Here is a 27,244-nt window from a genome sequence, read left to right on the forward strand (position 1 = left end):
TTCCCCGGCGGTTATGGTGTCATTTATCCTGACACTCGCATTTTGATATTATGAAAGACACAAGTCCTCGAATCTCGTGCATACTATGTTTGCTGGTATGAAAAAAAAAATTACAAACGTAGTCAAATACCTTCCTCTCTCTCTTCACTTCATGGCATCTATAACACTATCCATTTATCCATTTTCCAGATAATTATTACTTCACTCGAGTCGCGGGAGTGCTGGCACCTTGAGCAAAATTCTAAACTTAACCAAAGCATAATTGCAGTTTAATTGTAAATAATGCTGAAATTTAGACATTATAATTCAAAAGTCAGGGGTATCAAGGTTTTGACACCCACTAATAGACACTCTGAATTTTCAATTTTTCTTGCTGCTGAAAGCGGTACAGAAAATGGATTGATCAGGGGTGTCAAACATACGGCCCGCGGGCCGGATCCGGCCCGTCTGGTGGTTTGGTACGGCCCGGGGAAGAAAGGTGCATTGAATAAAAAAAAAATATGAATTTTCTTTAAAATTTGTAGTTCTTGTATTATCCGCTAGGGGGCGCAGTGTTTTAGTACGTGCAGACAACATGAAAGCAACACTGCGGCGGAACTAGGACCACCTTGACCTGGTAAAATTGAACGTCTGTACAGCGTCTATGGCGACAATTGCATCTACTTTTCCGTTTGCCTCGCACCCTCATCAGCAAATGTCTTTGTCAAAAAGGGGAAAAGTAGACACAGTGTCGGACTTTTCAAGAAAAATGGACATGTTCTTATATGTTCACGGAGGTGAATGGAAACCCGTGTGCCTGGTGTGCCAGCAGCAAGTTTCGGTGCTTAAAGAATACAATATTCGGCGCCATTACGAAACTCAGCATGGTGAAAAATACAACAGTTTGCATGGAGAATTGAGAAAACAGAAGGTAAATGAAATGATGGCGCGTCTGAAGAAACAGCAATCTGTTTTCACCCGGAGCCGAGAAGCCAGTGATGCTGCGGTGAAAGCCAGCTACCTAATTGCGAGCCAAATAGCAATGGCATCAAAGCCGTACAGTGATGGAGAGTTCATCAAAAACTGCTTGCTGACGGCTGCTGAAATTGTGTGTCCTGAGAAGCGACATGCTTTCGCCAATATAAGCTTGACAAGAAATACCGTGGCAGACAGGATTTCGGAACTCTCTGCAGATTTGGACCACCAACTAAAATGCAAAGTGGAGTCATTTGTGGCATTTTCTGTTGCGATCGATGAGAGTACTGATATCATGGACGTCGTTCAACTGGCCATCTTCATTCGTGGAGTTGACAAGACTTTGAATGTCACAGAGGAGTTTCTCGAGCTGGTGCCGACGATCGACACCACAACAGCTGAGGACATTTTCAGCTCCGTCGTCGGAGCGCTGGACAGAGTCGGAGCGGACTGGTCACGCGCCGTAAGCCTGGCTACTGACGGTGCGCCGTCAGTGATCGGTAAAAAGGCAGGTGTTGTGACAAAGTTCAGAGATAAAGTACAAGCCGCAAATGGGGGAGGTAATTTTTGGACATTTCATTGCATTTTGCATCAGGAGGCATCATGCAGCAAATCGCTAAGAATGGATCACGTCATGGAGGTGGTTGTCCGAACTGTTAATTTCATCCGAGCCAGAGGTCTCAATCATCGTCAATTTGACAGCTTTCTCAGTGACTGTAACATTATCCATGGTGTGCCTTATCACACGAACGTACGATGGTTAAGCAAAGGTGCTGTGCTAAAGCGCTTCTTTGATTTACGTGATGAAATCGGACAATTCATGGAGAAAAAAGGTAAATCTGTTAAGGAATTACAGTGCCATCTGTGGCTGCTGGACCTTGCGTTTATGGTTGACATCACTGAGCACTTGAATATTCTTAAAATGTTGCAGGGACGCAAAAAAATCGTAACACAGTATTATGACAGCATACGTGCATTCAAGTTAAAGCTCGGGTTATGGGAGACGCAGGTGGCAAGCGGTGACCCTGCTCATTTTCCCTGTTTAATGATATGTGCGCAGCAAGCCTTAATTCTGACGTGAAACGGTACAAAGAGAAGATTTCAGGGCTGTTGATGGAGTTAGAGAAAAGATTTCAGGTTTTTAGCGAACTCGAAACAGATTTTGCAGTTTTTCGCTCACCATTCACAGTCAAAGCTTCTGATTTGCCCGTTGCCATGCAACTTGAAATCATTGATTTGCAGTGTGATGTAGAACTGAAGGACAGATTTGCCTCTGTAAGCTTGGACACATTTTACAAGTACCTCCTACCAGGCTATCCCGCATTGACAGCACTAGCTGCTAAAACATTGTGCATGTTTGGGACAACCTACCTTTGTGAGCAAGTTTTCTCACTAATGAACATTAATAAAACAAAGCTGCGCTCAAAGCTCACACATAAGCATTTGAATGAGATTCTGAAATTGGCTGCTTCTCAGGACACGATGCCTCATATTGATGCACTTGTGCAGGATAAACGATGTCAAGTTTCAAGGGCAAATTCCAAGCACGACGAATAATTGCTGTGAAAGTTATTCATTTGTTCAAATTGCTTTCCAGATGTTGAAAAACAGTGTTTTTAAGTTCCACAAGGCTGGTACTAAATGTTTTTGGAACATTGTTACTATTTCTGTGATCAGTTTTATGTACAACACACTTAAATATATGTTTCACTGTGTAAAAGTGTTGTTAAAATTGCACATACTTTATTTATGTTCTTATGTTATTCTCTTGTTCATAATATATTGTTCATAATGTAAAAGGAAAATTCTGTTAATAAACATTTTGATAATTTACTCATTCTTTGCACTAATTATTAGTATTAGTGACTAATACAAAGGAAAAAAGTGGGCTTATTGTTAGTTCTATGTAATTTTGCAATGAGTTTACTGGTCCGGCCCGCTTGATCTCAAATTAAGCTGTATTCGGCCCGCAGACCAAAGGGAGTTTGACACCCCTGGGATAGATCATTCTAAAACAAAAATGCTGCATGTCTACTTTTTGTTATTGTATTTAATTTACTGTGAAACCTTAGGTCACTATCTCACATTGTTAGTCATTATAAAAAGTATCCCAACGGGTACAACATGTGGATTTTACGTTGAAACAACGTCCAGATCCAACGTTGACAATTCGTTGTTTCAACATTGTATTTGCAAATTGCGACGACGTCACAATCTAACCTATAATCAACAACGTTGAAACAACGTCCAGGTCCAACGTTGAAAATTCGTTGTTTTAACATTGTATTTGTAAATTGCGACGACGTCACAATCTAACCTAGAATCAACGTTGAAACAACGTCCAGGTCAAATGTCGAAAATTCGTTGTTTTAACATTGTATTTGTTGATTGCGACGACGTCACAATCTAACCTAGAATCAATGTTGTTTTACAAAGATGAAACAACGTCTAGGTCCAACGTCGAAAATTCGTTGTTTTAACATTGTATTTGTAAATTGCGATGATGTCACAATCTAACCTAGAATCCACAATGTTGAAACAACGTCCAGGTAGAACGTCGAAAATTCGTTGTTTTAACATTGTATTTGTAAATTGCGACGACGTCACAATCTAACCTAGAATCAACGTTGTCTTACAAAGTTGAAACAACGTTCAGGTCCAAAGTCGAAAATTTGTTGTTTTAACATTGTATTTATAAATTGCGACGACGTCACAATGTAACCTAGAATCAACGTTGTCTTACAACACTGAAACAACATTGCTTTTACATTGTATTCGTAAATTGCATCTTACGTGACAATCCACCATAAAATCAACGTAGCCATGCTACATGGAAATTGAGCCATTAAAACATTATAGATTGAAACCTTTATTATGCACTGTCAAACTACAAACAACTACAAACAATTAGGTTATACAGCCCACAGTAATACATGTATGTGTAACATTTAGAACAAACAAAATAAAATATAGTGTCATTGAGAGAGTGGAAATGGCGGCTAGCTAGCCTCTCTGCAGCAGATGTTTCACCACTCACGAAAGACGCCTCAGATGGTGTGTGGGAAACGTTGTTATTGCCTTCACAGCAGGAAAACACAGGGGGGGGGGGGAACAACGGCCTGGACGGACGGACTGATAGTTTAGATGTAATTCATTACGATAAAAATTGTAAATCACAATGAACGATTGCTGACGATTTGAAAATTAGGAATGGCAGCATCACGTGCAGTGCATCATCGGAATATTTTCAGACAGTAACTGACACATCACGTTAGTTGCGACTTCCACGAGGTATCAACGTAAAAAATCAACTGTGGAATTTACGTTGAATCCACGTCTTGTGCCTGCTGGGATATTTGCCAATATTTTCAATTTTTTTTCCCCCATCATCAATAATAAACACGTACTTACATACGTATGTGTATATGGACTGATACTGTTACTTTTTAATCCATTATTTATTCATTTTTAAACCTAAATTGTTCTGATCTGCACAAAAAAGAATGAGGGGATATTTATAACATCTATGTAACTGTCCATATACTCAAATATGTTATTCAGGTGCAAATGATATTGCTTTGCAAATTCACAGAATGCCTTTTTATTCAGGATCCACAATGTGACGCCACTTCTAAAGCATGTTATTGTTGGTGATGAATGCAAGTACACATTGACAGTGTGTCTAACGTTAGTGTCTCAAAATAAGAGAAAGAAATCGTACACACTGGGTTGCAGTTCCTGCAGGGATGGAGGATGAGCCCAAATCTTCTGAGCACATACGTACTCTTACGTGCTGAAATCATTTCAAGTTTTGCTCAACCACGGTGGACCCTCTCACTCTCACGATAAAATGTTTGCGCAAGGTACAATGCAGCATTTTTATCCATTTTTTTTGTTTTCCTTCTCTCTCTGAATAACACCGTTATTGACATGTTGCTGAATTCATTCAAGTAAAATGTAAATAAATAAAGAATACAATGACTTTCATATCCTTCTCAACCTATATTCAACAGACTACACTACAAAGATTATATTTGATGTTCAAATTGATGAAAGTTACATTTTTTTTCCAAATAATCTTTTATTTGGAATTGGATGCATGCAACACATTCCTAAAAACAGGAAAATGAACTACAATAGACTGGAAAAGTTGAGGAATGCTTGAAAAACACCTGTTTGGAACATCCCACATGTGAGTGTTATGATTGGTGTTGGATTTAAACCCAACTGCTGGACTAAATATGCAAATGAAGGGAAAGAAGAGGTCTTGAATTTGGCCCCGTCCGGGGAGAAAGAGTTTTGGCTGACCAGCTGCAACTCCGACAATCGTTCAGAGTCAGCCTTACTGGTGTCCCTCTTTTTATTAGTTTCTCAGGTCAAAAGGTTACAAGGTTACAAATTCAAATGGTGAAACAGATGGAAATACCAACACAAAGACAAATACTAAAGTTAATATTTCTTCAAAGCTGCAGCATTGTCCTGATGAACCTCCTAGAGATCAGCGGGGCATCTGATTTACAGCATGTTTATGGTGTTGAGGAGTATCTGATTTGAAGACAGCACCGGGGTGCATTACTCCTCAAGGTGTCGCTGGGTCACACTCCAGGTCACACAGCCGCTCGAAAGGAGAACAATACCAAGGGAGAATAACGGAAACAAATACATGATAAAACAATTAATCTAACAATCGGCTATAAAGGCTTTACACTCACATTCACACTTAATTAACCCAACATGCATGTTTTGGGGATCTACCCAGCGGAAACTCATTAAAGCACTTGGAATACATTCAAATTCCACACGGGAGCATCCGAGTTGAGATTGGAACCTTGGGCAACATTGCAACTCCATGGCAGACGGGCTAACTGCTATAGTCTACATTACAATGGTGCCTATTTTTTTTTCAATCAAGTGCAAATCTGTTGGCAAATACTGAACAGGGCACCACTTGTGACTATTTTGGTAAAGGATTGCTTAAAATCTGTGACTTAATGCTCAATAAAACAATGGTGGACCTAAAATGGTGCAAATGTCCCAGTTTACAAATTTGTTAATTGTTGCTCGATGCTAAAATGGTCACGGTTAATCATGATATAATATTACATTGCCAAGTCTTGTTTGCATTAAGGGAGCCCAGGAGCAAAAAAACTGGTTCTTACTGTCACTTTAATTCAACTTGTGACCCAACACACATGGAGACAGAAACCTTGTCACTAGTTGACCAGATCAATAAGCACCACTCGCACAAGGGTACAATGGAGAACGTTCAGTCGCAGTTAGACCAAGGAAGGGAAACACCAACGGAGCAAAATATTTCAGAAGAGTTTCACACAAGTCGGCGTTCAAGCTCTAAGAAATTTCAACAAGGTAGTGCTGATTTTGAAATTTTAATATGCTGCACGCAATGAAATAACCTTTAAGTCAATTTTGTATGCTAACATTGGTTTAAAAACCTCTTAAGATGTCAGAGTTTGAGAGATTTTCTGATGGGATATTCACCCAAAAGAACATTTTCTTTACAGTGGGAGCTGGATCTTGCATTCCACAGCACAGGGTGACTGTTCTGGTTCTGGGCCTGCTCAATGGTGTTCTGCTCATAGTTGCCGTTGTTCTTGCTATTTACTGTGAGTATGAACAACACTTCATGCAGCTAATAGGATCAGTTTTCCAGACAATGGTGAGCCGAGATCAGTTTTTGTAAAATAAAGCCTCATACTCCAACTAGAGTGAGCTATTACGACTACTACTACTGCTCTTAAGCTACTCTCAAATCCACAAACATTTTCATCAGATGACCCTTTAAGAATCAAAAAAGTAAATAGATTTTTACATAAAAGTGGCGTGGGCCACCATTGAGTAGGTACACAATCTCATGAGCGCTATGATTCCCAACCGGGCTACCGTCAGACACCATCAAGTATACCCCAGGAAATCATGCAAATCAAAACTTAGTTGTGAAAAAAAAAGTACTACGGATAATGTATTGTTGTTCATTTACCTAAACCTCTGATGTAGTTGTAATTTCTTTTGAATTAATGTTTGTGAAATTATGTTTGGCCCAAGAAACCTTATAGAAAACACTGTCTTCAATACAAGAGCTGTATACAACAACTAAAAAAAAATTATTTTGATTTTGATTTCCCACTGTTAGAGAAGCACAGTAGGTATTTATGGTTGGTTTTAGTTTGCAGTGGTGTTGAACTGCATCACAGTAAGTGTCAGGAACCAATGGTGCGGGGACTGACCCAAATGGAGGACTTCGAGGCAGAGGCATAATGTTCAATGTAGTTTATTCCAGAAACTGGGTCATACACGGTTTAGCAGTCTGACAAGGCACAGGCAGAGAAATGCTAGGCGGGATCCAAAAGACATGCAGCAAGGGTTCGATGAACCTGAAGCAAGCTAACTAAACCAGCAGGACAGGATCAAACTAAAAGGCACAGAATCGCTCTGACTAGGGTAGGTAGAAGCGGAGAGTCCCACAGGCAGCGAAAGCAACTCACTAACGCAAGGCAACGAACTGGCAAATGTCAGTGACAAAAACTCCCAACTTAAATGCCTGTCTAATTACAGTCCCAATGTGAGACAGCTATTAGTGGTAACAGGTGTTAGCGCCCAGAGCAGTGGTGTGGCCACGCCCCCCTTCGCAGTGGCCAAGCCTTGCTCATGACACCAAGAGGTGTTTCTAATATTTTGGTTACACCATTTAACTATACTGAAGAGGGAAACATGTCGGTATAATGCTTTTGGGACTATAATTCTCTGCAGTATGATTCGAGGACAATCTAAGTACAAATGTGCTTTTTTTTTGTGGGGGGGGGGGTCCTCAGGTGCCAGCGCCAACGAAGATCACCTTCTAACTCCAAATTCGGCTGTCTCGTCCCTCATCATCGAGCGTAATTATCTACGCAACAACACGGACATCCTGAAAGCGCAGCAGGACACAGAGGCAGCGCTAGTCAGGGAGCAGACGAACCAAGTTCAGATGAAGCTGACGCTGAGAAAGAAGCTGAGACTGGGTGACACCTACCGAAACCAAATTGAAATACTTCAAACGGAAAAGGCTAATCTGGAGTCGAGAAAAGATGTTATTGGTCAGTCTGAGATTATGGTTCAGTCAAATTTTGAATCGATTAGTCATCAGTTAATCAAAGTGGGGTGCTATCTTTCGTTGTAACAGAGCAAAACTGCAATAGATGTCCACCAGGATGGACCCTTCTGAAATCAACCTGTTATTATTTTTCCCTCCGTGACCCCACCGCCAAAAAGAACTGGCCAGACAGCAGAGCCGACTGCATTCAGCGAGGCGGAGATCTACTGGTGATTGAGAACTTGCAGGAAGAGGTAAAAAAAGAAAAAATGCCAGTTTTATGGAGGAGTCAGTCAAATGTACCATTACACCATCAGTATCAAATATTATCTCTGAAAGTGAAAGTACGGTGTACGGTACACCCATCACACGGAGAAGAAATCTACATACAGTACATGTACAGTATTCTGTAGGCATGCAAGGAAAATATATATTTCATGGGACATGTAAATTATGACTGCACGTTACCTGAAGTTGGTCAGATGATGGACAAAAACCAAAAGTCCACCACTTGAAATACAAACATTAATTCTATCGCGTTTTCCTCTTGAAACATTTCCTTTCCACAGTGGATTACAAAGTTGACTAATTATCATCGATTTTCATACAATTAACCATCCAAAGTTTTGCACCGAACCGGTTTTCTTCCTTCCAGCTACTTATAAGTGAAAACATTCCAAAATCGACCGTCACTTCTGGTCTGTGGTGGCAGAATGGTTTCTGGATGGGTCTGCGGGACACAGACACACGGGGAACATGGTTGTGGATCAACAACGCAACTTTGACTGAAACCGGGTGCGGACTTACAGTAAAGCATTTATGCTTTTATTTAATGCAACAATGCCATTTCTCATAATGACCGACTTGATTTACTCAAGGTACTGGAGGAATAACCAGCCCAGCACCACAGGGCCTCAGAGTGGAGACTGTGCAGCTTTTTTTTATTTTGATGACGCGAGAAAAACGTGGTACAATGGAAATTGCCAGGACCACCAGTACAACTGGATATGCGAGATGGCGGCGAAGCCCTCCGAGTAAAGTGAACTCGCAAATCACGTTTCTGCAAAATGTTCCAATAAACATTAAAGGACAAAATATGATCCACCCAAGCACGTGTCCATTTTTTTTTTTCTAGCGTTTGTCCTCATTGGAGTCATGATTCGTGGGTTGGTTGGAGCCTGTCCAACTTGATTTTTAGCAGAAGTGGAGTACACCCTGGACTGGTCACCAACTTATCCCATACAATCATTCACACGCAAAAGAGGCATCTATGAACAATAACTCCTTCTTTTCCTTTCGGCTTGTCCCGTTAGGGGTCGCCACAGCGTGTCATCTTTTTCCATCTAAGCCTATCTCGTGCATCTTCCTCTCTAACAGCCACTGTCCTCATGTCCTCCCTCACAACATCCATCAACCTTTTCTTTGGTCTTCCTCTCACTGTTTTGCCTGACAGCTCCATCCTCAGCACGTTTCTACCAATTACGCTCTCTCTTGCCTCTGGACATGTCCAACCCATCGAAGTCTGCACTCTCGAACTTTGTCTCCAAAACATCCAACTTTGGCTGTTCTTCTAATGAGCTCATTTCTAATCCTATCCAACCTGCTCACTTCGAGCGAGAACCTCAACATCTTCATTTCTGCCACCTCAAGTTCTGCTTCCTGTTGTTTCTTCAGAGCCACCGTCTCTAATCCGTACATCATGGTCAGCCTTACCACTGTTTTATAAACTTTGCCCTTCATCCTGGCGGATACTCTTCTGTCACATAGAACACCAGACACCTTCCGCTAACTGTTCCATCCTGCTTGGACCCATTTCTTCACTTCCTTACCACACTCTTCATTGACCCCAAGTATTTGAAGTCGTCCACCCTCGCTATCTCTTCTCCCTGGAGCATCACTCTTCCTCTCATTCACGCACATATATTCTGCTTTACTTCGGCTAATCTTCATTCCTCTCCTTTCCTTTCTGTAAACAATAACAATATTTGAAAAAACAAATTATTTTGGAAAAAAAAACTCCACACAAGGAAATCTGAGTTATTATTTAAACTTGGGACCTGTTAACTGGGAGGTCCAAATATGATGTGAACGTTCATGATTCCATTGGATTTGTAACTGAATTGTGGCCCCAAAACACTGTAATTTTGATCCAGTTAGAAGTCTACCTTCTCTGCGTCCCATGTCAATATTTAACAAATGGGCCTCTTCTATTTGTAATCTTGCGTACACGGGGCAATGTCCTCCCAAATACTCACTTTCCACAGCTCTCACGAGAACAGTCAACATGGAGGAGGGTGCCTATAACAAACTGATACATCAGGAGGACATGAGCGTGGACGAGCCGCCGCTCCGCCCAAACCGGGAGAACCCACAAGGTACACGGGTACTACATGTCCAGTTAGCGCAATTGTTAGTTTCTGATTCTGTGAGTTTATTGACACTGACCTTCTACTCAAGGTTCTTTTCCTCTTTCTTTGTTTCTTTGTGAAGTTTCCTTGTCAGTGGCGAGGCCTTCATCCACTTGGACCACTCACAGAGTGCTTGAAATCACACTGGCTGTCCTTGCCGCAGTCCTATTAGCAGTGGATATTGGCCTGGGAGTCTATTGTGAGTCCTTCTAAAGTCGTTATGCGCATATTAGATTGCAACAAGCTGGAAGTTAACAACCGAGGGAGGGAAAAGTACGTAAAACCAGAGCAGTTAAAATTTTCACGATCAGACTGCTTGGCTCTTTAGGTCTTAACGTATGAATGTCAACTTATGTTATCATTTTTAAAGGTAGCCCTGTTTGGTCTCTTATCAACCCTGATCAATTTACTTAAGAGTTTTGCACCAGCTGCTTGTATTGCCATAGTCAGTTTTACTACTTTTTATGGGTATGGATAAGTTTTCAATTACATCACCACCACCCTTAGACCAATCTGATGAATTAACTATAGAAAAAAACTTCACGCTTCACCTGTGTTTTCTGACCTCTATGACACACAAGATGGCGTAATTGGAAACCTATCCATCATGTTTTGTGTTTGACTGCACCTTTTTCCATGATGACAGACAACAACCTCACAGATCAGTTTTCGGATGTGACGAGCATCAGCCGCGAGGTGGCCGCGCTGAACGCGGCCCACGAGGCCGCCTTAAAGAAACGAGCTGAAACCGACATGCGTTTGGCACACGAGAAGCAAAAGCATCAAGTGATCAAGTGGGAGCTGGAATACCAAACCAAAAGAAGCGGGTACTACGCGAAGCAGGCCGACAAAATCCAAACGGACATTTCAATCTTGAAATCCCACGTGGTAATGATAGGTAGGAGAATTTTTGCAGGGCCCGCCGCTCTGGTGGGTCATTGACCAAAAATCTTCGTGATCAACACAACATTAACGTTTCTTTCTGCAGAGGAGGGCTGCAGACACTGTTTACCAGGATGGACTTTCATCAGCTCCAAATGTTTCTTCCTTAGCTTCTCTGACACATTTTCGCGCAGGTCGTGGGAGGAAGCCAGGGAGTACTGCAAAAAGCACGACAGTGACCTGGCTGTGATAGACAGCTCAGAGAAGCAGGTGAGACAAGTCTCCAGCAGTCAGTGCATCAAGGCAATGTTTGTTATTTCTGCTGGTAACAGAAATATGTGCTTTTCCGAATCCCATCACCTATCAGCTGAGAATAAATCAGCTAATAAATCTTCATCAAGACCCATCAAGATCCTTATCCTTTAGCGGCTTCTGGATCGGATTGCGAGATGCAGAGAGTGAAGGTGTTTGGAAGTGGCTGGATGGAACACAATTAAATGAAGGGTAAGTGTACTTAAAACATCCATTTTTTTTTAGCCAGTTATTCTCACAAGGGTCGGGGGGGGAGTGCTGGAGCCTATCCCAGCAATAGAGCTCGTGCACCTAGTCGTAAAATCACATGACTTTTGTTTACCTCGCAATATTGCCAGTCTAACAAAGCATTGTTCAATGCTAAGTCGGTTGGAGACGACACAAAACTATGTCTTATAGCGCGACGGCCAGAGTCCTGTCCGATACCCTGAGACATTTTGAAGGTGAAATAAACGAAGGTAGGTGGAAAAATTAGATGAACTCGGCGTAGTGGGCCCGTATTTAATGCCAAAGTCTATGTTTAGCCGATAAGAAATTGGACTGTTAATTCGCTTCCCGCTTGTCTTGGACAACTGGATCCACATGTGTAACTGGTGAGTAAGTCATTGAGATTTACACGGAAAAAGTTTGAAAGCATATAAAAGTCTGGACGCATACAAACTACTTCGTTGCTGGATCTGTTCTCAATCAGGAATAAATCCCACATAGTGACAAAGATAAATTCCTTCCTGAAATGAAGCGATCGCTACACAAGCGTGTGTGTAGTCACCATCCATCATGTGCAATTGCGGAAATCCATCGATATTTTCGGGTCTTTTCAGCTGGTATTCTGATATCTTTGAATATCGGTCTCGTCTGTTGTGACAACGAACAGCACAACAGGTCTCGGGTTATGTAAATATTCTCCTCTGGTTCGATGTCTCCCACAATGTCGAGCAGTATGGCGCCGTGAAAATGGTGACGTCACGTGCACGAGCTCTATTTACGGGCAGGAGGCAGCGTACACTCTGAACTGTTTGCCAGCCAATCGCTGGGCACATGGAGACAGACAACATAAATTTATAAAAACAAACAATGCCTGTAAATGCATGAATACTTAAAAGGTCAATATAACTAAACTGAACATTCAAATCCCTGTGATTCTTTCAGAGGGATCTCCGTACCACACTTTGGCAAAGACTGCATTAAGAAATCATTAAAAGTCATTGTACTATGTTTCTTCAATAACTGCATGTTCATCCAGCAACAATGTTATAGTGCAATGCACTCCACAATCGTTGGAGGCTAGTCTTTGGTATGCTACACTGGAATCACAAACATTAAAGTCCAACTGACATGCCTATAAACATTCTAAAATCGATATTGTAATGAAAAATACACATAACATTATTCACTTCAAAGTCTATACGAAAAAATACATGTGAGCGGAGCGCGTGTCATTCATGCACAAAGTTGCGGAAGTCTCAATCGACATCCAAGTGGTAGCCAAATTGCCTGCAACGTCATCAGCAGACGTCACACTGGGACATTCGCCATTGAAAACACGTAGAGGCACCTGCAATGGGAGAGGAACAACAGAGATTTTCCGATTTTTCCGACGCCCCATCTGACACGGAAGCTCTTTTCGAAGAAGAGAACATCTCACAATCGAGCGAAGCGACCATTGCAATATTACCCTATCGTTTTGAGCCATATTTAGATGATATGCGGATCACGTCTAACAACACACTCCCTAACAGTATGTAGCGTACTCAGCTGCGAGTGACAATGCCATAAAGCGGCTCGGCCGTGTCAAATCACCGACCGCGAAAACCCACTGCGGCCCGGCGCCATGAGTGTTGTTGTCACTCGCTGAAAGAAGGATTATGTCTCCCCGCCAGACTATTTTTTTTTAATAGCTCTATACACACCTACCTGTCATTTGGAACCCACGAAGCTCTTGTCCTTTGCACCTGTGCAATCCATTTTTCACGACGAACTGGGTCTTTTGGAAAAGTATGAAGAGTGAATCCATCCTCCCGAGTGTTTGAGCAATATCCAGCAATACACCGAGCCGGCATTTTAGCTAACACGAAAGAACAAAGACCTACCTTCCCACAGGTAAAACTGGTATAAACACACGAACCCGCCCGAGTTGCCGCCTGCTGATTACGTCACTTCCTGCTTTTTCTCCAAAACAAATCCCTCGAGAGGATTTTCATGCTGGGATTTACAAAAACCCATATACTGTAATTTCCAGCCTATAAGATGTGACTTTTTTCACACGCTTTCAACTCTGTGGTTTATGCGGTGAAGCGGCTAATTTGTGCATTTTTTTCTCACGGCCGCAAGGGGCCACTCACACAAAAGGTAATAGTGAGACCAGTGGAATATATTTGCCGAGGAGGTGACTTTTACCGGTCCGGCCCTGTTACCGCTGTGCTAGCGTGCTATTGCCTCAGTGATTTTTACCGGTACGTTTCTTTTTAACCGGCCTTGTTAGCGCGGCGCTAGCGTTAAACTCTCTGTGTACCGTCTTTCTTTGTAAATATCTCGCGTTTCATTGTGGGCACTTACGGCTTTTACACAGCTGCGGCCTCTGTATGTACCAAACGGTATTTCCGTTACAAATGTACTGGGCGAGGCGTATAACCAGGTGCACTCTGTAGGCCGGCAATTACAGTACGTCAAAATCATGTTGTGTGGTGAAAAAACGGATCGGTCCATTCCAGCTGCCTTTTTTTTTTTTTTTTTTAAATCAAACAGATACTAAAAATCATCCTTTTGCTGTCAGTTGGACTTTAAGTAGTAATGATTTCGATGGGAGTCAGGACATTCTGTTGCGATGACGGCATACACAAGTAAGCCAAACGTGTGTTGTGCCATCAGTCTGTTCAAAAGAGAATAGAAATGTGTGACTGTGTGAAGGAGGCAACAGACGAATTTGAATACAGTGGTGAAACGGTGCCGTATAACTGCTGCCCATTCAAAATTAATGTACATGGTAAAAATACAATATTGCATCTATGAGCGACTTAAGTGTGAAGCTGTTTATTTTACTGAGTGGTAAAATGAAAATAGATTCTTTTATGAATATTTTATACTTTTGTACTGTAATAGAATGCTTCATTCATCCTTAAAATGATTTATGATTGTCAAATGAAGGGTACCTAGTTATTATGTAATCATGCTGAGCAATATGATCTGTCATTTGTTTCAGCTACTGGAATGATGGGGAGCCCAATAACGTAGGCGATGAGGACTGTGTGGCCACCTACCCCAGAAACAACCCCTTTAAGGGTTGGAATGATGCCCCGTGCGTAAACAATCTAAAATGGATTTGTGAAATGTCAGCCAGTTAGTGTCTTTTTTTTTCATTGCCAAGATTAAAGGAAGTCAAGGATTGTTACAATTTCTGTCATTTATTAATAAACTACAAAATGTCTTTATAAACAATCAATAAAATATTTCTTGTTACCACTTACAGCTTGCTTTACATGTATGTGCACTATTTTGCCACTTGCCCTAAAATGACCGACTCGCATATATTACCATTAACCAGACTTACACACCAGCAACTAGAGCCTCAGTAGCAAACTTAACAAATATCTTGAAATATCGTATACATAAGTTAGGATTGACTGCAGAAACCAGAGCCTGTGAACAATCTTCATTCATATACTGTAATACAAAGAAAATGCTGTATCAAAACTTACTTCTCATGCATTTGATGAAGAAATGTTTTGAAAATCTTAAAGCGGCGTTATTCAAACCGCTCCAATAGTTCACAGCGCTGCAAAATGCTGCTGAAGTTGGACCAGGATCTGCTGAGTGTCGACGTGTTCAGGGAAGGCGTCTTTAGACTTTTGGGCCGCCATGTAGCTGGTCTGTAAATCTCCAATCTACACAAACAGAAAAAATATGAACAAATTAGTGAATTCATTCATTTTACAATGCAACTAAGGTGCTTAGCGGATTTAAATTACCTTTTCAGAGAGAATGGACAGATTGTAGTGCGGCTCGTACATGTGAGGGGACAATGTAGCAGCCGTCTGCAGGAAGGCTTTTGACTGGATATGAAAAGAGATGAATCATAGTCACAGAAAATGGCCTGGGATAGCACATAAAACTTGATCAATAAACTATTATTTGATTTAAAGCAATTGTTATTGTTTCGTTGTGTTACTTTACACGCCTAAAACCATCAAAACGATTTCTCCACATGATCTTTGTGAGTACTCCCCCTCCCTACTCATAGAATAGACTATCTTCTCAATCCGCACGAGGAGACTTGATTCAGGAACAGGATAGCAAAACAAAAGGTACAAACTTGTTGCCAAGCTGTAAAAAAAAGGATGGTTTCAACTTTTTTCACGGAGCCACTGAACGTGTGAAACTGACAGTCAACAAGAGCCAGACACTAATTGCAGTAGCACTGCTGTCGGTGTCATCTGAGAGGGAGCCAGTCGAGATGAAATGAGCGTCATAAGTGTTACCTTTTTCACCAAGATGTGAATCATAGACCAATCAAAATGGTAAAAAAAACATTAAAGGCGTTAAGGTGATTCACTTGTTATATAAGAATCCTCAAGGAAGCTTTTAAGCACTCTACTGTATGCAGCTCATTAGATAGAATCTTCTCAATCTACACACATTTTTAGTTGATACTATCCATCCATTCTCTTCACCACTTATCCTCACGCGGGTTGCGGGAGCGCTGGAACCTATCCCAGGTGTCTACGGGATACACCCTGCACTGGTTGCCATCCAATCGCAGGGCACACAGAGACAGTCGTACTCACAATCACATTTAGGGGCAATTTAGAGTGTCCAATTAATGTTGCATGTTTTTGGGATGTGGGAGGAAACCGGAGTGCCCGGAGGAAACCCACGCAGGCACGGGGAGAACATGCACACGGGCTCAAACCCTGGACCTCAGAACTGTGAGGCCAACACTTCACAGCTGATCCACCGTGCCGCCCTAGTTGATACTAAGCATTAATATTTGAAATCTTTGCAGTGGAGTGTACAGATGCATAGGGCCCCATGACTGGGTTTACTTTGGGCCCCCGAATCACTAAATAGCCCCTGGATTCAGATTCAAGTTTTTACCTGTTCAACATGACCTTTGCGCAGCTCCAACACTGCAAGGTTATTGTACGCTTCTGCGTGGTCATTATTAAAAGCCAACGTCAGTTTAAAACACTGGTAGGCCAAAGTCAGGTCTCCGATACCCTGCAAACACAGAACACGTACTCTTTGTGTTTTCAATTTTGCCGCATGATATGAGCTATTAGGTAAAGAGTAGCAATGACGTGTTTTTAATTTGGCTAACGAACCACAGCGACTTGTCCGACGTTGTACCACACGTCAGCCTGCTCTTCATCGTTGGCCACCAGGGCCAGCGCTCTCTCGAAAGATGACAGCGTCATGTCGTACTGCTGCGCGTAGAAGCAGCACAGGCCTAGATTGTTGTACAGTTGGCAATTATACACTCCCATCTGGAGAAGCCGCCTAGCAAACAAAGAATTGGGTCACTGCTTTATGGTCATAATCATGAAATGTGCACGAAATGATCCCGGGAGGTTTTGTCCGACCTGTAGAAGCGCAGTGCTATCTCGGGTTGATCTGAGTAGAAGTGATTGCTGCCTATACACGCAATGGCCTCCACGTGTGTGTTGTCCTGCTTCAAGACGTCTTTGTAGTATTCTGTGGCTGACACCATGTTGTTCATCTCCTGCGACGACAAGATTACAGCACGGACAGTGATTAGCTCAAGAATGTGATTAGACCCTGGGTTAACACTGACAGACTAATAAAGATAATAAAATCTATATTCGCAAGTGCCTTTCAAGGTCCTCGGGGACATTTTGCTTTGATCACACGTTAAAAAACATAATTCACAAGACAGTAATACCCTCTACCTCATGAATTCGGGCGATTCCCGTCAGGAGGGTGACCTCGCCGGGAAAGTGGTCCAAGCCTTGTTTGAATAGGTTGAGAGCTGTTATTGGTTGATCCAGGCGCTGATAGAGCTGATGGGCAAACATGTCTTATTAGTAAAGGTGGCAAAAGTGCTCACACTCGAAACAGGAAAAAGATACTGTGGTAAAAGTATAGTAAATTAAACTGCTTTACTGAGGAAAAAAAAATAGAAAGTGAAATTTGAGAACAAAAGTACACACAAATTTTTACCCTTTTTTTCAACTTAGTGTGCACATATTCAGGCGTCCAGGATGAGAAAAAAACAAAAAAAAATTAATTTAGTTAACTAAAACACCTGTAGACTGTATGTTTCTCTAATTAGTCGGACAATTTTAGAATGCAAGAATCTTGTGGTTTTTAGGATGCCACAAGACAAGGAATCTGCCATAAATCCTTCTTATAACAGACAAGATTTCTTAAATATTGCTATTAGTGAGGATCTTGTTTCTATGAAAATGTTGCATCATCTTTGTTAATGCTCACTTGCTCAGCTTTCTCCACTGCTTATTATATTCATTAGTCACTCTTGGATAAGTGTTGCACACCAGTCCGTCATTACCTTAGAAAGATAGAGGTATGTATCCACCATCTCTTGGTGGGTGAGAGCTGATCGAAACTGTTTTTCGGCCTCTCGGTACAAACCGAGCCTGCAAACAATGGACAGATTCTAATTTAGAAGAAAAAAAAGAACATAAACAATGAAAGCTCTTCATCCATCTATTTTTCTCAAATGCTTATCCTCACTAAGGGTACCTCTACTGAGTGTGGGCAAGAACTGAACTGGTTGCCAGCCAATCGCAGGGCTCAAACAACCATTCACACTCACTTTCATACCTACAGACAATTTAAAGCCTTGAATTAACCTATCTAAAGACAAAACATGCAAACTCCACACAGGGGAGGCCGGAGTTAAACACAGGACCTCAGAACTGTGAGGCAGATATGCTAATCAGTCATCCACTGTGCCGCACTTTGAATGTCAAGAAGTATGATTTAGAATATCAGGAAGATTTAGGGTCACCCTATACCTTGAAAGCAGGGGTGCTCAATGCAGCGTGCTGAGAAAAAAAAAGACATCAGCCGTGTTTTTTTTTACTTTACCTCACCGCGCATGTGCAAACAACGACAGTACAGGAAAACACGCTGTCATTGAGTTCCCACCCCTAGTTTAAGCTCTCACTTAAGAAATCTTAACAAACATGAGTATGGATGCTGCAGTAAAGAAAACAAAAACTCTTTCATACGGAATGGGAGGCGGACAATTTTTTTAACAATGTCATTTTCGAAGTGCGTTTACCTCATCTACAAGTGTAGTGAAAAGTGTCGTGGCATTTTCGAACTGTTTATGGAAAATACAACACCGACATCCCGCCAAAAAGCAAGCTGAGAATGAGAAAACAAAGTGAACGAACTAAAATCCCAGTTGGTCGCACACACACACACAAACACATTTCAGATTGTGAGTTTTTCTCACTGCAGTTGGACAAATCCACTGACGTGAGTGACAAAAGCCCAGGTGTGCATTTTCGTCCGTATGGTGTTTAATGATCCTCAACGTGAACTCAGATAGTTACAAAAAATGGTTAAAGTTTTATTATGTTCTGTCATATTACCTCATGCGGTTATGCAAGGCACACAAACATACAGTTACACGTAAAGAATCCTCAATATACTTTCAAATAAATATGTTTCGCATTTTTGTTGTGGGTAGATCTTTATGACTTGGTCATTATATTTCATCATTGGTCATTCTAAAAAAAAAAAAAAAAAAAAAAAAAAAAACAAAAAAAAAACACCCCCTGCCCCTGTCAATCGCGAGAGGCTGGATGCTTGAGAAGTAGATCTTGGGGTAAAAAAAAAAATGGACACCCCTGCTCTAAAGTAACACATTATGAAAAAAAAAAACAAACTAGCATTCTCACAAAAATTAAGAACGTATGAAGAAAAGCACACAGCTGTACAAAGCACGTCAGTTAAATGAGGGATTTTAAGATAGCAAAATTTTGACAGCAATATCCTAGGAATACAAATGCTTCCAAATCCAAAGTAAATCACAGGTGGCCAGAACGGTTTGTATTCTGCTCTAGATGAGAAATAAGAATGTGTCCTGTGCGTCAGTGTGTTCTGAGTCCACTCGCCTGTAGTAGCATTTTCCTAGCTGGACTTTCCACCACCAGTCTTTGAAATGAGCCTGCTCGGTTGCTTGAGCAGCCAAATCAAGCGCCTATGATTGAACCAAAACACTGATTGAAAAAAATAATACGATACAACAATCGTGATACTGACCAGTTTTTCAGCAGTTAAAATTCACAACTTACGTTTTTTACATCATTTTCATGATGGAAGATGTACTCGAAGAGTGTCTGAAAAGATAAATGGTGGGTATTCAAACAATGTAACAACCCCAAAAAAGCTTTCAAGCAAGAATGCTAAATTTAGGCCTCACCCTTGACAGATTGGGCTTCTGGGAATACTTGGACATATTTAGCCTTGACAGGTTGATAAATGGTCCCTCTGGATTGGTTAACATTGAAGCCTGAAGGAAACAACACAAATATTACAGTCCGTAAACTTCCCACCCTTCCACAAATTCACACAAGTCAGTCACATTCAAGCACCGTTCCCAGACGAATGAATCGACCCGAGGCGCTGGTGACGGGTCGGGCGGTACTTCCGGTGCGTGGCGTCTTAATGGCCTGCTCCATCGTTCCGGGACGCCCTGACTGTGTGTTGGGCCTCACAAATCCTGTGATGGGTCGTCCCGACTGAGTCATAGGCCTAGAAATTGGAGGGAAACGCTTGATCTTACCCAAGTCATTTATAAGAACATCAATTCTAGCTGTATTGTTTGTACCTGACTGCAGGTGTGGGACCACACCCCTGACTTGTTCCAGGCAGTCTCAGAGAAGTTCCAGGACCTAGAGGAGGGTTTTGTCAGCAAAGAATAATTCACTGTCAACACACAGGCACTGAAAGAGTTGATACGTACGTGCAACTTGAGCAATGGCATTTTCATCTAACATCTCAGCAATCCCTTCTTGATCAACCTCAATTTCATCAATGTAAACCATCTCAGTAAGAGCCCTTGTTTTTAGGCTCCATGCAGCCTGAGAGGAAGAAAAACAAATCACATGAATCCCACTTTATAGTCCTTTAACAAATTAAATTATGATGATGGTGATAAGAGAGAGATTGTTATTGTTACCTCAGAAATAGACAAGGAAGGGCCCTAAGAGAGCATGCAAGTAGTCGAAAAGAGGAATGTTGAGGACAGGCATGAAGAAAAACCAGGGAGAGGAAAAGGCGCAATAAAAAGGTGAAATGTCAACAATGAGGTGCAATTAAAACGTGAAATGTCAACAATGTGATGGCGCCCAACACTCACCGTTCAGATATCAGTCATATTACAAAATAATGGCGACGTAAATGTATGAGGACAACTCTATGTCGACTAATCGGAATTAGTCGCATTTGCTAGAAATGGACTACGGTACCAAGCTAGCAAGTTGTGCTAGCCCGCTAACTGAGGCGCATTACCTGGTCATAAGGGCTGTCTTGTAATATTTTGGAACAAATTTCGGAGCACTCTTGTAACTTCCGTCTCCTGAAGTAACTCCACGCAAGAAACAGGGGATCCATCGTCACCTCCATTGCTTCAGTCTGTCTGGGTGCAATAGAAGCGAAAAAGCGAGAGGATTAGTTACGGCGACTCCAAAGCTTCCTTTGTTGCTAAGCGACGACAGACGAGGGCTGATCTTAACTACGCAACTTCCTCTAAAAGATTAATTTTCTTTTCAAACAAAAACTGAATTGAAAATATTCACTTCACAATAACAATCACACAAAAAAAGAGTCTATATCAATTATAATACCAATACTACCGAGGACTGGAGGGGATTTAAAATGTAAATAAACATTCGAAGAAGAACATATGATAACGGTATTAAATGTTTTTTTTAGTTCAATATTGTTTTCTCCTAAAAAAACAAAATTTTAATTTGCGGAAATTTCACAAAAATAATGATTTGGGATGGGGTCAAGACCGTTTAGCGCATCTGCCTCACAGTTCTGAAGACTTTGTGTCGAGATTTTATGCCCTCCCTGTGTCTGCGAGGGTTTTCCCTGGTTACCCCCCCCCCCCTCGGTGAGCTGGGATATGCTCAGAAAATTGATGGATGGACGTATGGATGGATATTCTGCAATTTTTTTGTTTGTTTTTCGCGAACGCTTGACAGACTCTGATTGGACAAGAGGCCCTGTCGGTTATCCGGGTAGGCGGAGCTTTCGGAATAACAGCGCAGCTCCATCTTTGTTGGAAGGATTTGACAGGAGCTTTTGACCCGTGTGGAGGAAGCCGGACCGCGACGCCGAGCCGAGCAAGTATGATGAGCCCGCTCCCACTCTCGGAAACTCACCTCCCTAAACTGCTTTTCGACTAGCGAAGGAGTGGTTCCACTCAGGCTGAAAGACTATTAGTTCATAGCACCCCCCACTCCCCAAAAAAAAAAAAAAAAAAAAAAAATGCCACATTTCTACGCGGCTCGCGCCGGACTGGAGAAAATGCCGGGGAACTGATGGGAGCCGCGGGTTTGAATTAAATCCTAAACGCTGAATGCCACTGTTTGAGATTCCCTACTCGACAGAAGTGCCGATATGGCTGACAGAACTGCCCCCAACTGCCACCTGAGACTGGAGTGGGTGTACGGATACCGGGGGCACCAGTGCCGCAACAACCTCTACTACACCGCCGCCAAGGAGATCGTCTACTTCGTGGCCGGCGTGGGAGTGGTGTACAACACCCGTGAGCACAAGCAGAAATTCTACCTGGGCCATAACGATGACATCATCAGGTACAGTGCGTTGAAGAAAAGGGTTACTTTTAGCACCAAGAAGCGGGCGTCACCTTGTGTTCATGGCATATGGTGGAGTCCCTGCATGTGTGGGGACTGCAAGGTGAACTCGGTAACGTGCATGTGAGTGTCTAGTGTAGCATGCCTACAGTGTTTGTTTTTTTTTTTTTTTTGCTCAAGGACACTTCAGCACTGCGTCCTCCACCATCATCTTTCACGACCCTTCTAGGTTATTCTATCAGGTTTAATTTGATCCACACTGTTCAATAAAGGGATGATTCTCCAGCGCTTAAGGGGGGGTTATGGTGAAGCGAGGGGGAAATGCATGGTATTGGTGTAATTTCAAATATGTTTTAATCAATATAATTGATTTACAATTGGAACGTTTTCATTGCATTGTGAAGCTGACAAATCGAGCCTTTATGAAACTGAGCTCCATCTTGGGAAGGCTACTAATTAATGTGAAGGGCTACTAGCGTGAGGTACAATTCTGAGGGTGCTTCAGATTACACTAGATGCCAGTTACAGCAAGGGCGTGTATTGGTTGAGTGCTTTGGCTGGGCTGACCCCATGACCTATAAAAGGTTTCCCATAGGTGGAACAGTAGACGAGTAGTTTGGGAATCCACTTCTCAAGGCCTGAGCTTGGTTCAATTCTCAGCTCTGTCCTGTGTGGAGTCTCCCTGTATGTGTGTGGGTTTTCTCTGTGCTGCTCCAGCTTCTTCGTGCATTCCAAAAATATACTTCTTGGGTTTATTGATTATTATGGGTGAATGTGAACGTTTGCTCGTCTGTGTCCTGTGACATTCTTCCGAGCAGTCCAGGGTGTACCCCGCCTCTTGCCTGAAGTCAGCTGAGATAGGATGGATAGCACACCCGCGACCCTAATAATGATAAGCAATACAGAAACAGGGTGGATTTTTTTTCCCATCTAGAATAATTATCTCTGGCGTCGGGCTGAATCCTGGTACTGTATCTCCAAAACCATCTCTTTTCAGGGGAAAAAAAATTGCGTATTTGTAGAGCCATTAACATTGATTTGTAAAAGAGAGCAAGCAATTTTCAGCACTTTAGATTTTTCATCCATCCATGGATTCTTTTTGCTGCTTATCCTCACGAGGGCTGCAGGGAGTGCTGGAGCCTATCCCAGCTGTCAACGGCCAGGAGGCAGGGTACACCTGGAACAATCGCAAAGACAAACAGCCACACTCACAATCACAGTTAGGGGAAATTGGGAGTGTCCAGTTAATGTTGCATGTTTTTTGGGGATGTGGGAGGAAACCGGAGTGCCCGGAGAAAACCCACACAGGCACGGGAGGAACATGCAAACTCCACACAGGCGCAGCCGGGATCGTACCCGGGTCCTCAGAACTGTGAGACCAAGGCTTTACCAGCTGAGACACCATGCACCCTCATTATACATAAAATGTGTTTTAAAAAAAAAATCTTTTTTTTCCCTTTCTGCTTGCCCCGTTAGCGGTTGCCACAGCGTGTCATCTTAGAACAAATATTTACATCATGCAACAGTATTTTAAAAATTCCATTAATGTAGGCAAGTCATATTTTTAAATTTAAAGCACAACTAATAACAATTTGTGACCTAAAGTGGTCCTTGCAGGCAACCGTGTGTCTGCAGGCACCGCGTTGGTGAACCCTGCTCTACAGATATGGTTGCAAAAATGGGTGAGTTTTGCGTCATGTTGAGGTCTTCAAAATGGCAGAAAATAATATTAATTAGGGATTGCAAGATTCAAATAAATCCATCAGAGTAGCGATTGTACAAAGCTAAAACAACCTTTTGCCTACCATCATAATATTTGAATACATTTAGGATGGTCCTTGAATGACGTTTGAAGAATTGAAATGGCACCATGGGGAGATGATTGTCTTGAACTCATCACATGGAAGACATCTGTGTGCGTTGTGAAGGTTCATCAAACATTGAGGCACATGTTTTTTTGATCCCACGAAGACAATGCTGCCTCCTCCCACTGATGATTGTCGCAGCTTTCCCAGCATGCCGCACAATAACAACATGTCCAACGCACCAGTGCTTGTGTTGACGTGTGCGTGCGTTGGCCTGGAGATACTAGACTTGCGTACTGTACCGTTTCGTCGCTCAGCTGGGCTCCTGCTCCATTATTCATTGGACTACAGCGATACCAAACCGACGCCGCCTTGTAGATGAAGCAAGTCGCACGGGTGTCAAGTGACTGAAACGTGTGAATTTACGGTAGCAGGGAAGCGAAGAGCAGACATGTTGGATTGGGTAAACAGAAGTTGCGCTATAGTTTGACAGCGTTCTTTTGCTATATCCATATGCTGCAAGATTTCAGATTAAATTCCATTCGAATCAGAGTAAAAACTAAGACCCTGGAAAGTGAATTCAGAAGATGCTCATTGTAGCGGTATTTGATTAACAGTTGGTAGCTGAGAGGGATGTGGTTTCAGCTTATGCAGTGAACACGGCTGCGGTATTTAAGTGGAAATAATGGCTTGATATTTTTTTTTCATGATTTTGAACTCTAATTTGATATACCATCCATCCATTTTCTAACACTTTCCTGGGCCGGGTCGCGGGGAAGTAGCTTCAGCAGGGATACTCTGGCGTCGCTTTCCCCGGCCACTTCTTCCAGCTCTTCCGGAGGGATCCCGTGGCGTTCCCAACCCAGCCGAGAGACACATTTTCTCCAGCGTGACCTGGGTCGTCCCCGGGGTCTCTTTCTGGTTGGACATACCTGGAACACCTCACTAGGGAGGCATCCAAATCAGATACCCCAGCCACCTCACCTGGCTCCTCTCAATGCGGAGGAGCAGCGGCTCGACACAGAGTCTCTCCCGGATGACCGAGCTTCTCACCCTATCTCTAAGGGAGAGCCCGGACACCCTGTGGAAGAAACTAATTTCGGCCGGTTGTATCCGGGATCATGTTATTTCGGTCACAACCCATACCTCGTGCCCATAGGTGAGGGTATGAACGTAGATCGACTGGTACTCTGGAACTCTTTCCCACAACGGACCGTTACAAAGTCCGGATCACTGTAGACGCTGCACCGATCCGTCAGTTGATCTCCCGCTCTACTCTTCCCTCACTCGTGAGAAAGACCCCAAGATACTTGAACTCCTCCACTTGGGGCAGAATCTCATTCCCGACCACGCCACCCTTTTTCCGACTGAGGACCGTGGTCTCAGATTTGGAGGTGCTGATTCTCATCGCAGCCGCTTCACACTTGGCTACGAACCGCTCCAGTGAGAGTTGGAGATCACGGCTTGATGAAGCAAACAGAACCACATCATCTGCAATTTGATAAACTTGGTGGGTAAATTAAAAGAAAAATCATTTCATTTTGGCAGGTATGTGTCAAATTTACATTTTCACTTTACAGGGGCTTTCAGCTAAATTAGCAGGGGGACTTTTTCTTAAAACCCATAAGATTTGATGTCAGCATTTTTCTATTCTCGATTTTGATAGGAGCAAAATTTACTGCAGCCAAGTTTCCCTCCCATAAAATGTCTGCATCTTCACCCAAACACTTGGCAATCGGTATATCAGGTATGTATTTTATTGATGTAAATATGAATTCTTAACTGCTCCATATGATGACTAAATAGTTGTGATGTTATAGTGGTAGTTTGAGGAAGTGGATTGAGTGGGGGTAAAGCCCCACTGAAAGCCCAGGTCCCAAGCGCCAAACACACCACCCCCACTGATTTTTATTACTGCTGTAATAACCCTACTAGCGTTTTGAGATGACTTTGCACCTTAGGGTGAACTGTTTCACCTTCAATCTTTCGTTCATTACGCTTCTAATTATCTATGGATCAGTGATTTTTTTTTCCTCCTGGTCTTAACTCCTGCTTTGACATGTACTGCAACATATTTTTCCATCTTACGGAATGTTTAATAGCTGGAAAAGTAGACAGATTTTATTGGTGATATCTTCTTTGGGTGCAGTTGCAGCATAGTTGCTCGCACCAATTAGCAATTACTAAAAGGTGCTTTGGCACTGTGAGGCTGTAGAGTTTGTGCAGTGTCTGCAATTCAGCACAGTCCAGCATTGGATGCTTGCAGTCCTTTAAGAAAGTATGCTAGATTTAGGTCCACAAATACAGTATTTTAAGGTTTGAATGGGTCCTAATAGTGATCACAATTCAAAATGTATCACCCATTTTGTGGAAAGTACCTAAATTTTTGCAGCTTTACTTGAAACTATTTTGACAATTTACTTAGTTGTAGTTACCATGCAATTACAAATACATGAGTGAAAGGTATTTGCAGTATGACGTCCATGGAGCTCATCAAATTCAGAGTTTCTTCCATGGAGGTTTACCAGACCTTCACCACAACCATCCGAACTTGCTTTTGTGCTTGTGGGTCTTGCTGCTTTCACTCTGTGTCTTTTAGGGTGTGGAAAGCAAGTACAATTAGTGACACCAGGCCACTGATTTGGGCCTTTGTCTGCATTTAAAAAGTCTGTCACAGTATGGGACAGGGTAATTGTAGTGAAGCTTGGCCATCCGTTTGGGTAGAGCGTGTATGTGCATACACCATTCAAGGCATGTTGTTACTCCTGTCAGCAGGCACATCAATGACATCGATAAACACAAGTGAGCCCTTTTCATTTGCCTCCATTGTCCGTGCCCCTTCCCCAAGCTTTACGTCTACCTCTCAATGTGCAAACAGCATACTAAATTTGATGACTGCTGTGTATGTAGAACTGCCTCGACAGCTCCTGTGGCACGCCATGATTCCTCAGACGTTGCAAGATTTATAATCTATGCTGG

General features: G+C 42.4%; 4 protein-coding genes across 10 annotated transcripts in view; 3 read left to right on the forward strand and 1 right to left on the reverse strand.

The window, feature by feature from the left end:
- The first annotated feature begins 6,415 nt into the window (after positions 1 to 6,415).
- Positions 6,416 to 9,578, forward strand: LOC133513504 (CD209 antigen-like protein B). The gene is made up of 5 exons (XM_061844362.1): positions 6,416 to 6,578; positions 7,785 to 8,048; positions 8,135 to 8,298; positions 8,700 to 8,839; positions 8,923 to 9,578. Exons 1-5 carry the CDS (start codon positions 6,416 to 6,418, stop codon positions 9,080 to 9,082), a joined length of 891 nt encoding a protein of 296 aa, XP_061700346.1. The 3' UTR covers positions 9,083 to 9,578.
- A 504-nt stretch (positions 9,579 to 10,082) lies between these two features.
- On the forward strand, positions 10,083 to 15,039 carry LOC133513159 (CD209 antigen-like protein B). Its single transcript, XM_061843614.1, has 6 exons — positions 10,083 to 10,419; positions 10,535 to 10,651; positions 11,099 to 11,350; positions 11,441 to 11,604; positions 11,702 to 11,838; positions 14,846 to 15,039. The coding sequence occupies exons 1-6, from the start codon at positions 10,224 to 10,226 to the stop codon at positions 14,985 to 14,987; spliced, it is 1,008 nt and encodes a 335-aa protein (XP_061699598.1). The 5' UTR covers positions 10,083 to 10,223; the 3' UTR covers positions 14,988 to 15,039.
- A 63-nt stretch (positions 15,040 to 15,102) lies between these two features.
- On the reverse strand, positions 15,103 to 21,347 carry ttc8 (tetratricopeptide repeat domain 8). 2 transcript variants are annotated; one of them, XM_061843612.1, is made up of 14 exons: positions 21,148 to 21,347; positions 20,600 to 20,717; positions 20,465 to 20,528; positions 20,229 to 20,388; positions 20,057 to 20,146; positions 19,929 to 19,973; positions 19,749 to 19,834; positions 18,170 to 18,257; positions 17,550 to 17,660; positions 17,223 to 17,362; positions 16,965 to 17,139; positions 16,738 to 16,860; positions 15,612 to 15,695; positions 15,103 to 15,527 (listed from the first exon to the last, which is right to left on the reverse strand). In XM_061843612.1, exons 1-14 carry the CDS (start codon positions 21,259 to 21,261, stop codon positions 15,411 to 15,413), a joined length of 1,515 nt encoding a protein of 504 aa, XP_061699596.1. In that variant the 5' UTR covers positions 21,262 to 21,347; the 3' UTR covers positions 15,103 to 15,410. The 2 variants fall into 2 exon arrangements, with proteins under 2 accessions (XP_061699596.1, XP_061699597.1); XM_061843613.1 differs by lacking the exon at positions 20,600 to 20,717 and having other exon boundaries at positions 15,105 to 15,527; positions 21,148 to 21,285.
- A 565-nt stretch (positions 21,348 to 21,912) lies between these two features.
- eml5 (EMAP like 5) overlaps positions 21,913 to 27,244 on the forward strand; it is a 49,618-nt gene continuing 44,286 nt past the window's right edge. For all 6 annotated transcript variants that reach the window (XR_009798448.1, XR_009798449.1, XM_061843927.1 and 3 more), the window contains exon 1: positions 21,913 to 22,460. Coding sequence is in view for 4 of the 6 variants with exons in the window: in XM_061843927.1 (XP_061699911.1) it covers positions 22,264 to 22,460 (197 nt within the window). In the remaining 2 variants the exon portion in view is untranslated. The remainder of the gene's footprint in view (positions 22,461 to 27,244) is intronic.

The sequence above is a fragment of the Syngnathoides biaculeatus genome, chromosome 15, assembly GCF_019802595.1.
Source record: "Syngnathoides biaculeatus isolate LvHL_M chromosome 15, ASM1980259v1, whole genome shotgun sequence".
In the NCBI taxonomy this organism is placed as follows: domain Eukaryota; kingdom Metazoa; phylum Chordata; class Actinopteri; order Syngnathiformes; family Syngnathidae; genus Syngnathoides; species Syngnathoides biaculeatus.